General features: G+C 38.1%; 1 protein-coding gene across 2 annotated transcripts in view; it reads left to right on the forward strand.

Annotated features, from left to right (window-relative positions):
- The window catches only part of LRP6 (LDL receptor related protein 6), a 171,762-nt gene that overhangs the window by 60,542 nt on the left and 92,877 nt on the right, over nt 1-18,343 (forward strand). For both annotated transcript variants that reach the window (XM_030841440.3, XM_060306220.2), the window contains one exon: nt 9,780-9,977. In XM_030841440.3, coding sequence (XP_030697300.1) covers nt 9,780-9,977 — 198 coding nt within the window. The remainder of the gene's footprint in view (nt 1-9,779; nt 9,978-18,343) is intronic.

The following is an 18,343-nucleotide window of genomic DNA, read 5'->3' on the forward strand; positions in this document are numbered from 1 at the left end:
AGACTGGGTGCCTAAGGATCATTTTTCTCCAGGATAATCAGTTTATACATGCACATGCAGAATTCCATTATGATGCATATTGTCAGAGCAAGGTTGTATTTAATAGAACCCATGGTCTTTCCTGTTCCTCAATAATAGAATCTTTTCTTTTGATTTGGTTACTGTATATTCTCTGTAAAAACAAATCATCCAAAACAAATGCTTTCATTATCTTCCAGTAATCACCACATATAGTTAAAATATGATACTAACACAAATAATCAAGGAGAGGGAAAACACGGGAAGTATAGCAGATTTCTTCACATTTTTTTTTCCTCTTTGTATTGGGTTGGCCAAAAAGTTCGTTCCGGTTTTTCCGTAGGACGTTATGATAGTTCTGTCAGGAAAGATATTATTGAATTCTCCAACCTTTTCTTCACTGAAAAGCCTAACCTACTATAATCAAAGTAAAACAGAACTGGTTCAGGGATGAGGAAGGCGAAGGGTGTATGAATTCTGCATGACCCTTTTCTTTTCACTTCCATTAAGTCAGAATTTTTTTCACTGGCTTTAGTCCCAGTGATTTTAGAAACTTTCTCAAAACAAATTTTATGGCAAGAAAATGTTTTTGAGGATCCATGGCTCTTTATAGTTAGATTTTACCTTAACATCTGTCACATCATGTTCTTAGAATGTGGCATGACTCTTGCTTACACTTTGGGGTTGGCTTGGTTTTATATGCAACTCTTAATTGTAGTTTCTTTTGCCTTGTTACTATAGTCCAAGTGCATTGACTGGTAACATCCTTTTTATTTTATTTTCTGTCCAACTCTTCCTTAATTTTTACACTATTTTTTTTTGTTACTCTTTTGGCTGGTTCTTTGGATATAGAAGGAAGAACAATGATGTCAGTGTGCTCGTTTCATCTTTTTCTGAACTCAGCATGTTGCCCCCTAAACTCTGTCTCTATTCCGTATTTTGTTGAATGACACCAATATGGACTTACTCACATTTGCCAAATCTTGGGAGCCATCCTAGTCTGTCCTTTATCTTTCTTCTCCCTTGTTGATCCATTCCTCAACTTTTATCTTCATCAGTTCTCATTTGGAATATCTGAGTTTTGTTCCTTACTTCTCTTTCTCTAATTTCTTCCCCCTCTAGTCAGTCCCTCAGTATTATCAACAGTGATTTGTAAAAGGATAATCTTTTGTAATTTGTAAAAGGATAATAAGCACTTTACTTTTCTGCTTACTAGTCTTAAGTAACTTCTCATCCCTTATAGGCTATGCAGTCCAAGCTTCTTAGCACAGCAAAATAGATCCCATCTGTGGGACTTTTGTTGCCTTGTGTCCTCCACAATACACAGTATCCTGCAGCTCTGCTGATCTTGCTATTTCTCAAATATGTCATGACTTTTTGTGTCCTTTGCATAAGCTGTGTCTTCTTCCTGGAACACTGTTTCCCATTTTGGCAACTGCCTAAATAAAAGTATTACTTCCTCTGGTGAGCTTTTGTTGAGAACTCTTACATTCACTGGCTCGATTGGGTATCAATTCCCAGTCCTCTTACAGCAGCCTGTTCATACCTCTCTTGATAATAGTTAATCATTCCTTGCCTGGATTGCAAGTTTCCTAAGGACAGTAGTTTTGCCTTGCTTATTTTTGTATTACCATGTCAAGCATGATGCTGAGCTCCTAATAGGTGGTCAGAACATTAAAAAAATTAAATAGTATCTTGGTAACTTATAAAATATTTGTGTTTTTCTGCTGCCTGTTCCTCTTTCCCTTTCTGTATTAAGTATGTAATGAGTTTTTAGCTTAAAGTTTAATTAAATAACAAATGCAAATGTTCAGTATTTATAGATGAAATTTATTACTTTAAATTTTAAATATTTGAACAAATGAAAATACCGGCAAGCTTCAATTAAAAATTCTAAATTTTTATCAGATTCTCACCTGACAGATTTCTGTTTCAATTTGTTGTAGTTGAAGCCTTTACCTGAATGTGACCCGTGAAGTAACATGACATGATATATTTCTTAGGATTGAGTACTGGAAGAGTTATTTATTAGCTTTGAGCAGTGGCATGCATATAATTTTATTTATTACTAAAATTCTTGTTGAGCTGACTAATTCATTTGTGACAACTTTTTATTACACCGTAAACTAGACACTGAGTTCTTGTAAGTTTAGTGCTTCTTTAGACAAGCTTATTGGCAATCGTGAGACCTATGTAAATTATATTATACAGGAAGGACAACGGCACTTATTTGTTATATCCATTTGATAGTGTGCAAATTGCTTATGGTCAGCCCATATGAGTTCTTCATAATTTGTCTACAAACTGTGATAAGTATTAGAGCACAGTGAAACAAGCTATAGGAGCACATAGGAGGGAGTAACTCTACTTTGCCTAGGCAAGCTAGGAAAGGCTTCTACAGAAAAGAAGCTACCTTTGCATTAACTTTAAAAATAGTCTCTTGGGGGCTTCCCTGGTGGCGCAGTGGTTGAGAGTACTGATGCAGGGGACACAGGTTCGTGCCCCGGTTGGGGAGGATCCCGCATGCTGCGGAGCAGCTGGGCCTGTGAGCCATGGCCACTGAGCCTGTGCGTCCGGAGCCTGTGCTCCGCAACGGGAGAGGCCGCAGTGGTGAGAGGCCCGTGTAATGAAAAAAAAAAGTCTCTTGATTCTTATTTGTGTTATAAGCAACTTTCTTGAGATATAATTTATATGCAAAAAATGTATATTTTAGCATTTATAGCTTGATGAGTTTTGATAAATGTGTGTATCAACCATTATCTCCAGAAAAACCCCATTTTATCACATCACTCCAGAAAGCTGCCTTAGTCCCTTTCAAGTCAGCTCCTACTTTCACCACGATAACTACTGATCTGATGTCTGTCACTATAGATTAGTTTTGCTGAATCTAAAACTTCATATAATGGAGTCATTCTGTAGGTACTCTTTTGAGTCTGGGTTATTTTGTTTACCATTATTTAAAAAAATACATCCTTGTTGAATATGTGAGTAGTTATTTTACATTGTTGAGTAGTATTCCATTTTATGAATATACCAGAGTTTGTTAATCATCCTATTGACGGGCATTTGATTTATTTCCGGTTTTTGGTTATTATGAATAAAACTTCTGTGAACTTACATGTATAGATCATTGTGTGGGTATGTTTTTATTTCTCTTGAGTAAATACCTAGAACTAGAATTACTGGTTCATAGGGTTAAGTGTACATTTAATTTTGTAAGAAGCTGCCAAACTATTTTCTGAAGTGATTATACGAGCAGTGTATGAGAGTTCCAGTTGCTGTATCCTTACCAACACTTGGTATTGTTGGCCTTTTTAATGTTAGCCATTCTAGTGGGTGTGAAGTGATATCTTATTACTGATTTAATTTTCATTTCCCTGATGATTGATGAGATTGAGCATCTTTTTATGTGCCAATTGGCCATTTATGTATCTTTTGTGAAGTATTAAATGATGCCTTCTACCCATTAAAAAAGTTAAAGTAAAATTTGCACACAGTAAATTTACACTTTTTTGGGTGGCAGTTCTGAATTTAGACAAATGCTTACATTTGGGTAATCACTACCATAATTAAAATATAGAACAATTCCACGACCCCCCAAAATATATTCTTGGCTTTTTGTTATCAACCTTTCCCTCCACCTGCAGCTCTAGGTAACCACTGATGTGTTTTCGGACTCTGTACAGTTTTGTTTTTTCCAGAATGTAACATAAATGGAATCATGTCGTGTAGTGTTTGAATCCAGCTTCTTTCTCTTGCCGTAAAGCATGTGAAGTTTATATGTGTTTATTGTGTATTTCAGTGGTTCTTTTTTTCCTAAAAATATAAACATTTATTAAATTATAACACAGAGAAAATGTGCAAATCATATATATAAAGCAAATTAAGTTTATAAATGTGAACACACCGATGTGAACAGCATATAGATAAGAAAAGAGTACAATACCAGCATTCTAGAAGTCCCCTCATTCTCTACTCCTTCCCCCAGAAGTAACCATTATTCTGACTTCTAACAGCTAAAATAGTTTTCCTTTTTTTTTTTTTGCACTTTTATTTTTATTACAGTGGTTCTTTTTATTAATCCTGAGAGTATTCTGTTGTTCGAATGTACCATAGTTTATCCATTCCCCATTTGAAGAATATTCAGTAGTTTTTGGTGACTATGAATACATCTGCTATAGACATTTTCATACAGGTTTTTGTGTGAATACGTATTTAATTTCTCTTGAGTAAATACCCGAGAGTGGGGTTACTAGATCTTATGGGAATGTTTAACGTAAGAAACTGCCAAACGGTTCTCCAAAGTAGATGTGCCATTTTGCATTAACACTAGCAGTGTACAAGAGTTTCAGTTGCGCTGCATCTTTGCTAGTACTTTGTACTGTCCATTTTTTAAAGTTTAGCCATCTTACTAGATCTGTAGTGATATCTCACTATAGTTTTAATTTCATTTCCGTGATGAATAATTATGTTGACTGTCTTTTTGTATGCTTATTTGCCTTTGTATGTCTTTTGTTGATGTGTCTGTTCAGATCTTTTGCCCAGTTTTTAATTGGGTTGTCTTATTGAGTTTTAGGAGTTCTTCATACATTACAGATATAAGTCCTTTGTCAGATATATATAATGTACTACAACAGATTGAACACGGAAAGCTCAGATTTTGTTATTGGCAACAAATTGAAGTGACAAGGTCATTCCACGTATTTCCAAGAAAGTATCTGCCTGATACCTAAGTTTTATTAACCATAGTTTGTCATTCTTTTTTTTTTTTTTTTAAAGTAAACATGGTGTTCCATGAAAAAAGCAGCTAGCTCAGTTGGCCAAGTGCTTTTTCTCAAGACAACCATTCTACATTCATATGCAGCAAAAGTACTTTCTCTGTAGATCCTATTTTGTCACACAGAATATTAAATGTGTAATCAGAGGTCAAGCTCTAATGAAATTAATAATTTTCTGCCTTACCAATGTCATTGTTCATTGAGACTGACTTTTCTTTTGTATGTGGTGAAGAATAAATATAGTGACTGTTAGTACAGTTGGTTGCCACTCCCTGCAGTCTTACCCACCATTGCTTTTGGACTATCAGTGCAAATATCAGCACAGGTAGGTAGTTCAGGGTAATCTGTGCAATTCAAAAAAGTTATTCAACACTGAATATTTCAGCACCACTTACATTTATTGTTGTAAACATTCACATAGAAGATCTTTGATGATTAGTTGGTACTGACACGTGATGAACAAACAAAACAGTAAGTCCGGCCATATCCTTAAATTTAGTCATATATAAGGCAAAAGCACAGTTTCTTAGATGACATTAACTTCCATCTTCATGTTTGCAGCTAAATTTTAATTTTCTGTTACTGTAGCTTTGGAAATTGGCGGCACTATGATTTCTTTTATTGGTTTTTCCTCTGGGAGGAATTCAGTAATGTTGACTGGAGAAAGCTTTATGAGTCTCTGTTTTTGTGAGTTTCTCCAGCTGGAAAGCTGTAATAAACATTGTTTGGCTTTTAATGAGGTCATATTTACATTTAAACTCTGCAATTCATTTTTCTTTAAACTCTGAATGATTGTCTCAATGCCTCAGCTTAACTGGAACCATAATACTATTCACAAAAAGATAGCGTGTATAAGCCAATGGAAAGATTGCTTTTGTAATACTTTTTCATTTACAGTTTTGCTCAGGGTCTTGGAGTAGATTTCATCCCTTCTTAGAGTCAGAGAACTCTCTCTGATAGATCAGTATCATCTTTTTTAACATCTTTAAATGTAGGCAGTATAGCTGTGGGTTGAAGAAGTGAGTTTTCTCATCTCTCCTTTATAAGCCAGTGGTCCATTCTTAAATACTAGACAAATATAAGTAAATTTTCTTTTATTTTAAAATAGAATACTAGTAAATTTCAAAATAAAAACAGTTTAAAATAAAAACTTAAAGTTAAGAAATATTGTAAAACAAAGCAGTGTATTTGCTCCTTGATGTGTTTTTGCTCTGGGCACAGTAAAATTTCAAGACTTCAAAAGTAACAAGTTTTTAGATGATAATGAGGTACAGAGATTATAGGAGGTATAATCAAAGGTAGCTAGTAAGAGTGCAAAAGTGCTGGGAACTGAGTTAATCTCGGAACATGTATATAGTTATTTCCAAAACCTACCTTAGAAGCTTATGGAAAATATAATAGGTATACATTCCATGAGCCATCAGGGTGAAGTCATCACCACACCTTATATGTATCCATGAAAAACCTCCAGGATGAAAGTGAACAAGGCTAAATAAATACATAAAACTTAGCAATATTATGAAAACAGTTTTGACCCTGTAGACCTCCTGAAAGGATTCCGAAGATCTCCAGGGATCTTTTTTTTTTTTTAAATAACTTTATTTATTTATTTATGGTTGCGTTGGGTCTTCGTTGCTGCGCGCGGGCTTTCTCTAGTTGTGGCGAGCGGGGGCTACTCTTCGTTGCGGTGTGCGGGCTTCTCATTGCAGTGGCTTTTCTTGTTGCGGAGCATGGGCTCTAGACGCATGGGCTTCAGTAGTTGTGGCATGCGGGCTCAGTAGTTGTGGTGCATGGGCTTAGTTGCTCCACGGCATGTGGGATCTTCCTGGACCAGGGCTCGAACCCGTGTCCCCTGCATTGGCAGGCAGATTCTTAACCACTGAGCCACCAGGGAAGTCTGTCCAGGGATCTTTGGATCACACTTTGAGAACCACTGCCCTAGGGTGTGGTCTGGATTCAGCCCTTTGAGGTGTCTCAGCTGAATGTCCAGTGTGGTGTTGATGCTCTTTACTCTGTCTTGGCAGAACATGTAAGACCACCCGCATTGCTTGACTTCTGGCATTTTAGTTCTGTTCTCAACCTGATAATCCTTGAGGATCCTGAGCGTGCACAGCCTGGTTCTTGGTCCAAGGACTCATGGGGATCCCCCATGAGTCCCCCCCACCCACACCAATGTAACTTTCTCCTCTTTGGGGCCCTGCAGATTCCAGTCTTTTCTTTTCCCCAAATTCTCTCTGCCTCTTTAAGCTTGTTGAGACCACTGTTCCTAATTTCAGTTTCAGCTTTCCACACTTTGGTTGGGGAGTTGTCACTAGGTTGAGTCAGGGTGATTTTTGGAGCTCACCTGGTGAGTTTCCTTTGTCTCATGGTTTGTGGTCTCGTGCCACCTTATGTTCAGTTCCTAGAACAGCTGCCTCATATATTTTGTTTAATTTTATGATTATTTATAGCTATCTCAGTAGAAGTTAATGTGTAATAGCTGCAGTTTTGTGAGTTAATTATTGATGGTGGTTATTAGCTTTTTAAATTAGGGTGGAGTAAAATAGTATGTGCGAAAACATAGGGACAAAAAACTCAGGGTGTCTTTTGGGAAGAGCATGTAGTCGCTGTGTTTAGAGTAGGGTCAACAAAGGCAGGCCTGCATTAGCTCATTCCCCTGGGTTCTTAGTAGAAGTCATTGACTAAAAATCACTGAGTTTCCCCCCACAGCTTTGACTAGGCTTCACAGCCTTTATGAACAGAGTACCATACCAAGTCACTCATGGTTGGCTGTTAGGGGAAGGAAACAATCTGTCAACTTGGGGCTCTAACTGTAGGATTCAAGGTAGGGAACACGAGGTGATGAAACTAGGAATTTAGGCTAGGCCTAAAGAATGGCTGTAACTTGCCTCAATTTTGCTTCCCTTTTCCCTTCCTAATGCTACTATTTCCATATATATATAACACTTTTATATGTTACAAGCCCAATAAAACAAGTTTATAATTACTTTTTTGTGCAGTTGTCTTTTTAATCCATTAAGAGAAGAAAAGGGAAAAATATATTTGTACTGTCTTTTATAATTACCTACATAATTATCTGTATGAGTACTGTTTGCTTCTTCATGTGGATTTGAGTTAACATCTAGGTCACTTCTTTTTTGCCTGAAGAATATCTTTGGTATCTCTTGTAAGGCAGATCTGCATGCCACAAATTCTCTCACTTTGTTTATCTGGGAATGTCTTTATTTCACCTTCATTTTGGAAAGAGAGTTTAGCTGTATGTAGGATTCTTGGTTGACATTTTAATTTCTTTTAGTGTGTCATCCTACTGCTTTCTGCCCTCCATTGTTCTGATAAGAAATCAGCTCTTAGTTATATTGTGGTTTCTTTGCAAGTGATGAGTTGATTTTCTTAGTGCTCTCGATTCCTTTGTCTTTCAGCAGTTTAACTGATGTGTATAGTTGTATATCTCTGTGTTTATCATACTTGGAGTTTATTAAACCTCATGGATGTATGGGCTAGTATTTTAAAAATCAAATTAGGGAAGTTTTTGGTCATGATTTATTTGAAATATTGGAACCAAAGTACAATGATCATATTTAGGAAATTAACATTAGTACATTTCTATTACAGAATTTGACATGCTGTCAGATTTTGCCAGGTTTCCCAATAATGTCTTTGTAGCATATTCCCCAACTGATCAGTACAGGATCATACACTTTATATAGTTACTGTGTCTCTCTTTGTTTATTTATTTTTCTTTCTTTTGGCTGCTTTGGGTCTTAGTTGCAGCACGCGGGATTTTTTTGTGGAGGCATGCGGGATCTTTTTCGTTACTGCGTGGTCTGTTGGAGCTTCTCTCTAGTTGCGGCTTGGGGGTTTTCTCTTCTCTGGTGGTACGTGGGCTTTGTAGTTTGTGGCACGTGGGCTTAGTTGCCCCGCGGCATGTGGGATCTTAGTTCCCCAACCAGGGATCGAACCCGCGTCACCTGCATGGAAGGTGAATTCTTTACCACTGGACCACCAGGGAAGTCCCTTACTGTGTCTCTTTATTTTCCTCCTACCTAGCTTAGTTCATCTGCCTTTCTTTGACTTTTATGACCTTGATATTTTCAAAGGCAGTTGTTTTGTAGAATGTTTTTTAATTTGGTACTCTCTCTTTCCTTAATAATTTTATTCAGGTTATGCATTTTGGGACAGAAATAATATGTAAGAGAATATACATAAAAGAGATGGTATGGGGGCTTCCCTGGTGGCGCAGTGGTTAAGAATCCGCCTGCCAATGCGAGAGACATGGGTTCGAGCCCTGGTCCGGGAAGATCCCACATTCTGCACAGCATCTAAGCCCGTGCGCCACAACTACTGAGCCTGCACTCTAGAGCCCGCGAGCCACAACTACTGAGCCTGTGTGCCACAACTACTGAAGCCCGCGCACCTAGAGCCTGCGCTCCCAACAAGAGAACCCACCACAATGAGAAGCCCACGCACCACAACAGAGTAGCCCCTGCTCACCACAACCAGAGAAGAGCCCGCGTGCAGCAATGAAGACCCAACACAGCCAAAAATAAAATAAAATAAATAAATTTATATATAAAAGAAGATGGAATGTTCTTCCCAGCATATCACATATATGATGCCAGTGTTGATGATGTTAATTTAGATGATGTGGATAAGGTGGTGTCCACCAAGTTTATTTTCTCTAAAGTTACCATTTTCCCCTTTGTCATTAATAAATAATTTGTGGGGAGATACATTGAGACAGTGTAAGGTATCCTTTTTGCCAAAGAAACTGATCAGATGGTTTTTGCGTCCTGATGATGCTTGTCTTGAATCAGTTATTACCATCATGGTGGCAAAAAGATAGATGCTTAAAATTTCGATACGGTTTCTAGGAGTTTCAGTTTTAGTGTTCCTGAGAGAGCTTTCTTTATCCAATAGTGATAATTATAAGATACTTGGTGGTTAACCTGCTTATGTCATGGGTTTATTTTTCATGATTTTTAGGTTCATGTACTGGACAGACTGGGGAGAAGTACCAAAGATAGAACGTGCTGGAATGGATGGTTCAAGTCGCTTCATTATAATAAACACTGAAATTTACTGGCCAAATGGATTGACTTTGGATTATAAGGAACGGAAGCTTTATTGGGCAGATGCAAAACTTAATTTCATCCACAGATCAAATCTGGATGGAACAAATCGGTAAGATTACCTTATAAATTTATTTTTAAACTTTAAGTCAACCCTGTGATATCTTGATGTAGTAATCAAATTATAAAGCTTAATTTTATTAAGAAGTTAGCATATTTTTGGCTTAACTGTCAAAGGGGAAGAAGAATAGATTTTTAGTTTGCTTTTTAAAAAGGTAATGACATTTCTCATCTATCTTGGTGGCACTTAGAATTTATGGGTTGTATTTTCTCCTTCTTTACTCTGAGCTAATTTAGTTCTGCAGTGGTTCTCAACCAGGGATAGTGCTTCCATTCTCTTCCAGAGTGTTTGGAAATGTGTGGAGAATTTTGGTTAACACTGGGATTGGGAGTACTACTAGCATTTTAGTTCCTGGGGGGCCAGAGATGCTAAACATCCTGTAATGTGCTGGGCACCTAATGTGACAAAGAGTCATCCTGTTCAGACTTACCCACCTCCCAGGTGCTGTTTGTGGAAGCTCATTTGATAGGTCTGTAGACCAGGACAGGGTTGGCCAACTTTTTCTGCGAAGGGCCAGATCGTAAATATTTTAGGCTTTGTGGGCCATGTCTCTGTTGCAGCTATTTACCTCTGCTGTTGTGGTGTGAAAGAAGCTATATATAATAGCTAAGGGAATGGGCATGATTGTGTTCCAGTAAAACTTTTTTTGAGCCATTGGACTCTAGTTTGCTGACCCCTAGACTAGGAGAAAACCTACTGCATGTATGCTATACCTCAGTATTCACAGAAGACAAAGTTATAATACATAAACATGGAATTTCTATTCAGATCATGTTCAGATTAAAAAAAATTTTTTTTATTGAAGTATAGTTGATTTACAATGTTGTGTATGTTCAGATTTTTTAAAAATATTTATTTATTTATTTATTTAGGCTGCGTTGGCTCTTTGTTGCTGTGTGTGGTCTTTCTCTAGTTGTGGTGAGCAGGCTTATCATTGTGGTGGCTTCTCTTGTTGCAGAGCATGGGGTCTAGGCATGTGGGCTTCAGTAGTCATGGCATGTGGGCTCAGTAGTTGTGGCACACAGGCTTAGTTGCTCCATGGCATGTGGGATCTTCCTGGACCAGGGCTCAAACCCGTGTCCCTAGCATTGGCAGGTGGATTCTTAACCACTGTGCCACCAGGGAAGTCCTGTTCAGATTTTTAAAAATACTTTATATATTCTTGTGTTTGGAAGATTATTTAGGTTTCTAGTGGTCTCATTCTAAAACCTTAGTAGAAGCAGGGAGCCTTAGGTAGTTGAAGGAATTTTTAAAAGTGTACACATTTGTAACTTACCTGAATTGTGAGTCAGGAATCATTTATAAGTGTTGAAAACCAGGAAAGATTTAAAGAATATATTAAAGTGAACTTTTTAAAATCATGGAGTGAGAGAATTTTTTGCCTTGTTGCAAAAAAGAATGAAATGACTCACAACAGGATGGTTTAAAAAATAATTAGAAATAAGTGTCAAAAAAAGTGATAAGTATATGATGAATATAACAACATAATTGCTGTGTTTGAACTTCAAATTTGTCTTTGAGAGGGATACTAGGAAGTGAATATGGCCACTCTGTAGGTTTTTGACTCTCTCAGAATACCCCCCAAAAAACCAATGGAACAAGATAGCAAATCTGAATACTTACCGTAAAGTTAACCTCAGGCATCCAGAAATGAAAGCAGGTAAGGGCAGACCACTAACAGCCACAAGACCTCCATAGTATTACTGTCTGTGCAAGAGTAAGCTGAGGGAGTGAGTAAAGTATTTCACTGAACTTAAAAGCAGGGGACCTCCAAAATAGCCCCAGCTATTTACTAGACAGTGTAGTGGGCTATATTAAGAGCAGTAGCTGAAATGAGAGTGGGGGGTTGCCCACTCCAATATGAGGCAAGTGCAGTGTGTCCGTGGTAAAGACAGAAGAGGACAGAGCAGTCTGGCTCCAGAGAATTCTCAAAACAGACCTGCTAGAGTTCTCTACCAGGACAGGGTACTACAGAGTAGAGACAAAGTTGAATAGAATAGCATCAAAATTCAGCACAGTAGGGAAAATTAAGGAATGAAAGGAGAAGGAAAGAGAAGGTTCAGATAAGGATGGGCAGAGGAAGAGCTGGGATATCTCAGAAAGGGAGCTACCATATTTTTTAACATGTGAAAACAGAAGAGTGAATTCTGTAAAGTTAGAAAAACTACGCTGAACACCACTATGTTCTAAAAGTTCAGGAAAACTAATTTCACATAAATAGAAACATAAAAATATCAAGGTATAAAATCCCATTTAAGGTTACTATGAAGAATATCTTATATTTATAACAGTATTTTAAGCTAATAACAGCTAAACTTTAAATGCGTACTTAGGGACTTCCCTTGCCGTCCAGTGGTTAAGACTCCACGCTTCCACTGCAGGGGGCTCGGGTTCAATCCCTGGTTGGGGAACTAAGATCCTTCATGCTGCGTGGTGCGGCTAAAAAGAAAAACCAGAAAACAAACAAACAAAAACAAACCATGTACTTAAACTCTACATTTTTTCTCCCACATTTAGTGTTTGTGATGTCACAATGCATATCTTTATACCTTGTGTATCCATTAACGCATTATTATAGTTAGTTTTTACTACTTTCGGTTTTCAGTGATTTGCTCACCACCATTACAGCATTAGAATATTCTGAATTAACCCTATATTTGTCTTTACCAGTGAGATTTATACTTTCATATGTTTTCCTGTTACTAATTAGTACTCTTGTTTCATCTTGAAGAAGTACCTTTAACATTTCTTTTAAGGCCGATACAGTGGTGATGAACTCCTTCAGCTTTTGCTTGTATGGAAAACTCTTTATCTCTCTTTTCATTCTGAAGGACAGCTTTGCTGGGTACAGTATTCTTGGTTGGCAGTTTTTTCTTTCAGCACTTTGACTGTATCATGTCACTCCCTTCCGGCCTGCAAGGTTTCTGCTGAAAAACCTACTGATAGTCTTATGGGGGTTCCCTTGTGTGAGACAGCTTGTTTTTTCTCTTGCTACTTTCAAGATTCTCTCTTTGTCTTTAACTTCTGACATTTTATTTATAAAGTGTCTTGGTGTGGGTCCTTTTGGATTCATCTTTTTTGGAAGTTTCTGGGCTTCCTGGATCTGGATGTCTGTTTATTTCCCCAGGTTGGGGAAGTTTTCAGCCGTTATTTTGGGATAAGCTTTCTTCCCCTTTCTCTCTATCCTCTCCTTAGGGGACCACTGTCATGCAAATAGTAGTCCACGTGATGGTGTCCCATAAGTCCCTTAAGCTATTTTCACTTTCTTTTATTGTTTTTTCTTTTTGCTTCTCTGGCTGGATGAATTCTGCTGCCCTGTCTTTGAGTCTGCTGACCCTTTCTTCCGCTTGATCTAGTGTACTCTTGTACCCCTCTATTGAATTCTTTATTTCAGTTACTGCATTCTTCGGCTCTCTGATTTCTGTTTGGCACTTCGTTCTCTTTTAATTTTTGTTGTTGTTGTTGAAATTCTCACTTTGTTCATGCATTGTTCTCCTGACGTCAGTGAGCATATTTATGATGGTTGTTTTGAACTCTTAATCACGGAAATTATGTATCTTCGTTTCATTATGAAGTCTGTTTCTGTAGGGGTTTTTTTGGTTTGTTTGTTTGAAACATATTCCCTTGATTCTTCATTTTCCTTGACTCTCTGTGTTGGTTTCTGTGCATTAGATAAAACAGCCACCTCTCCCAGTCCTGACAGAGGAGGAGTCTTGTGTAGGATATGAACCTTAGCATTCAGCTTGGCCTGAGCTCTTGGTTGTCTCTCAAACCTTTGTGATTGTCCAAGCTGGCTTCTTTGTTCTTCTTGCTCCCAGTAGTTGAGTGTGTGCCAGGATTTGTCAAGTGTTCCATAGAGGAGGATTGCAGTTGGTACCTAGGTGAAGGCTGTTTGGAAGTCAGACCCCCAGGCAGCAGGGAATATACATGTAGTTTGAGCCCTTCTATGGAGAATCTCGGAGACAGGCTTTTTTTGCCTGCTCCTTCTGCTCTGGACCCAGCTTATAGCTGTGAAAGAGGTTCCTCCTGTACCCATTAAAAACTGCTTCGTTGTTTGCCACAGTCCTGTGGGATTTGTCAGGGCAAGCCCTGTTGACTTTCAAAGCCAGGTGAGCCAGGGGCCCATTCTTTGAGTGGCATCCATGAAATCTGGGGTACCAGATGTGTGTACAAGCTGATTCTGTGTGGAAATACTGGAGATTTGGAGTGGGCTAGTGGGAGAAGGCAGAGGCGGTATCTGCTGGCTTCCCTGGTCTCCTAGGAGGATTGCAGTTAGCCCCTGGATGTCTGCCAAGTTAGGAGCATGAGCATTAGACAGCAGCTTTTAAAGTATGAAAATAGACCTCTTTTAGGGAAAGACTGGGAGATGAGCAATTCTGACTGCTCCCTCTGTGCTGAGCTCTGCTGGGCTCGACATCTTATGTAAGCCTAATGGGAATCGAAAACAAAAACCTGTCATAGATATACAAAAGATTAATAGAAAAATCATCAAATCACAAAGAGAGGAAGAGAAGAAGGGAACAATTGAAATACACAACAGCCAGACAGCAACAGAATGGCAATAGGAAGCCTATACCTATCAATAATTACTTTATATGGAAATGGACTATATTCTGCAATGAAAACATGTAGAGTAGCTGAATGGATAAAACACAAGACTCACTGTATGTTGCCTGCAAGAGACTCACTTCAGCCATAAGGAAACACACACTTTGAAAGTAAAGGGATGGAAAAATGTGTTCCATATGAATGGAAACTGAAAGAAAGCAAGGAAGCTATACTTATATGAAATAAAATAGATTCTAAGCTGCAGACTGTAACAAGAGACAAAAAAGGTGATTATTTAATGATAATGGAGTCAGTCCAAGAAGATATAATTTTGTTAATACACCCAGCATAGGAGCACCTCCATATATGATGCAAATATTAACAGGCCTGGAGAGAGTAATAGACAGTAATACAACAATAGTAGGGACTTCAGTACCTCACTTTCAGTAGTGGATAGATCACCCAGGCAAAAATCAATAAGCAAATATTGGACTTAAAGTACATATTAGACTAGGTGGACTTAAGAGATGTTTAGAAACATTCCATCTAACAGCACCAGAATACACATTCTTCTAGAGCACACGTGGAACACTCTGGAGAATAGATTATATGTTAGGCCACAAAACAAGTCTTAATAAATTTAAGAAGGTTGAAATCATAACAGGTATCTTTTCTGACCACAGTGGTATGAAACTAGAAATCAGTTACAAGAAGAAAACTGGAAAATTATCACCTCATACCTGTTAGAGTGGCTTTTTTCAAAAAGACAAGAAATAACAAGTGTTGGTGAGGATGCGGAGAAAAGGGAACCCTTGTGCACTGTTGATGGGAATGTAAATTGGTGCAGCCACTGGGGAAAACAGTGTAGAAGTTCCTCAAAGAAAGAAAAATAGAACTACCATATGATCCAGCCATTCCACTTCTGGGTATATGAAGAAAACAAAAACACTTAACTTGAAAAGATACATACACCCCTATGTTCATTGCAATGTTTTTTACAGTCACCAAGATAAGGAAACAACCCATTGTCCATTGATGTGTTGGATGGATAAAGAAGATGTAGTATATATGTACAATGGAATATTATTCAGCCTTAAAAAAGAATGAAGTATTGCTATTTGTGACAACATGAATGTATCTTGAGGGCATCATGCTAAGTGAAATAAGTCAGACAGAGAAAGAAATACCATATGATCTCACTTACATGTTGAATCTAAACAACAAACGAACAAAAAACCAAGCTCATAGATACAGAGAACAGATTGGTGGTTGCCATAGACAGGGTATGGGGGTTAGTGAAATGGTTGAAGGGAGTCAAAAAATACAAACTTCCAGTTATAAAATAAGTAAGTCCTGGGGATGTAATACACAGCATTGTGACTATAGTTAATAATACTGTTTTACATATTTGAAAGTTACTAAAAGAGTAAATATCGGGCTTCCCTGGTGGCGCAGTGGTTGGGAGTCCGCCTGCGGATGCAGGGGACATGGGTTCGTGCCCCGGTCCGGGAAGATCCCACATGCTGCAGAGCAGCTGGGCCCGTGAGCCATGGCCGTTGAGCGTGCGCGTCTGGAGCCTGTGCTCCACAAAGGGAGAGGCCACACAGTGAGAGGCCTACGTACCGCAAGAAAAAAAAACAAACAACTTACCAAAAAATAAAAGTTGAGAACCAGAAGCCTTCACTGGTGAATTCTACCAGACATTTGAAAAAGAATTAGTACCAGTCCTTCTCAAAGTCTCCCGAAAAATAGAAGAGGAGGGAACTCTTACAAACTCATTTTAAGTGGCTAGCATTACCTTGATATCAAAACCAAACAAGAAGCCTACAAGAAAAGAAAATTACAGGCAATATTCCTAATGAATATAGATGCAAAGATCCTCAACAAAATACCAGCAAACTGAATTCAGCAGCACATTAAAAGGATCATATACCATGATCAAGTGGAGTTTATTCCAGGGATACAAGGATGGTTCAATATATGTAAATTAATCAATGTGATTCAGCACATTAACAAAATGAAGGATAAAAGAGATGTGATGATCATGTGATCATCTCAATAGGTGCAGAAAAAGCATGTGACAAAATTCAGCATCCGTTCATGATTAACTCTCAACGAAGTAGGTATAGAGGGAACATACCTCAACACAGTGAAAGCTATATATGACAGACCCACAGCTAATATCATATTCAAAAGAGGAAAGCTGAAAGTTTTCCCTCTAAGGTCAAAACAAGACAAGGATGTCCACTCTTGCCACTTTTATTCAGCATAGTACTGGAGGTCCTAGCCAGAGCAGTTAGGCAAGGAAAAGAAGAAAGGCATCTCAATAAAAAGGAAGAAATAAAGCTGTATTTGCAGATGATCTGATGTTATATATAGAAAATTCTAGAAACCACCACAAAACTGTTAGAACTAAAAACAAATTCAGTAATATTGCAGGATACAAAATCAGTATACAAAAATCAGCTATGTTCCTGTATGCTAATAATAAACTGTCAGCAAAATTAAGAATACCTTATTTACTATATCATCAAAAAGAATAAAATACCTAATATTAAGTTTAACCAAGGAGGTAAAAGAGCTGTACACTGAAAACTATGACACTGATGAAAGAAATTGAAGAAGACACAAATAAATTGAAAGATATTTTATGCTCACAGATTAGAAAAATTAATTTGTTAAAACGTCTGTACTACCCAAAGCCATCTACAGATGCAGTGCAATCCCTTTCCAAGTTCCAGTGACGTTTTTCACAGAAGTAGAACAAACAATTCTAAACTTTCTGTGGAATTACAAAAGACCACAAATAGCCAACGGAATCTTGAGAAAGAATAAAGCTGGAGGCATCACACTTTCTAACTTCAAACTGTATTACAAAGATGTAGTAATCAAAACGGTATGGTATTGGCATAAAAACAGACACATAGATCAGTGGAACAGAGTAGAGAGCCCAGAAACAAACCCATGCATAATTGGTCAATCAATTTATGAGAGAGGAACCAGAATATCCGGTGGGGAAAGGATAGTGTTTTCAATAAATGGTTTGGGAAAACTGGATATCCACATGCAAAAGGAAGAAACTAGATCCCTATCTTTTTTTTTTTTTTTTGCATTACACGGACCTCTCACTGTTGTGGCCTCTTCCATTGCGGAGCACAGGCTCTGGATGCGCAGGCTCAGCGGCTGTGGCTCATGGGCCTAGCCGCTCCACGGCATGTGGGATCTTCCCGGGCTGGGGCACAAACCCGTGTCCCCTGCATCGGCAGGCGGACTCTCAACTACTGCGCCACCAGGGAAGCCCTAGATCCCTATCTTATACCACACACAAAATCAACTCAAGGTGGCTTAAAGACTCCAGTATAAGACCTGAAACTATAAAACTTTTAGAAAAGAACAGAGTGTAAGCTCCTTGACATTGGTCTTGGTTATGATTTTTTGTGTGTGTTTGACACCACAAGCAAACAGTATGGAGGCTCCTCAAAAAATAAAAAATATTAATTCCATATGATCCAGTAATCCCACTTCTGGGTATTTATCCAGAGGAAATGAGAACAGGATCCTGAGGAGATATCTGCACTTCTATGTTCATAGTAGCATTATTCACAGTATCCAATACATGAAACAATCTAAGTGTCTGTTAGCGGATGAATGGATAAAGAAGATGCGGTATATACACATTCAGTAGAATATTGTTCAACCGTGAGAAGGAAGGACATCCTGCTGTTTGTGGTAACATGCATGGACCTTGAGGCCATAATGCTCATTGAAATGACCCAGATAGAGGAAGACAAATATTGCATGATATCACA

The sequence above is a fragment of the Globicephala melas genome, chromosome 10 (genome assembly GCF_963455315.2).
Source record: "Globicephala melas chromosome 10, mGloMel1.2, whole genome shotgun sequence".
Classification (NCBI taxonomy): domain Eukaryota; kingdom Metazoa; phylum Chordata; class Mammalia; order Artiodactyla; family Delphinidae; genus Globicephala; species Globicephala melas.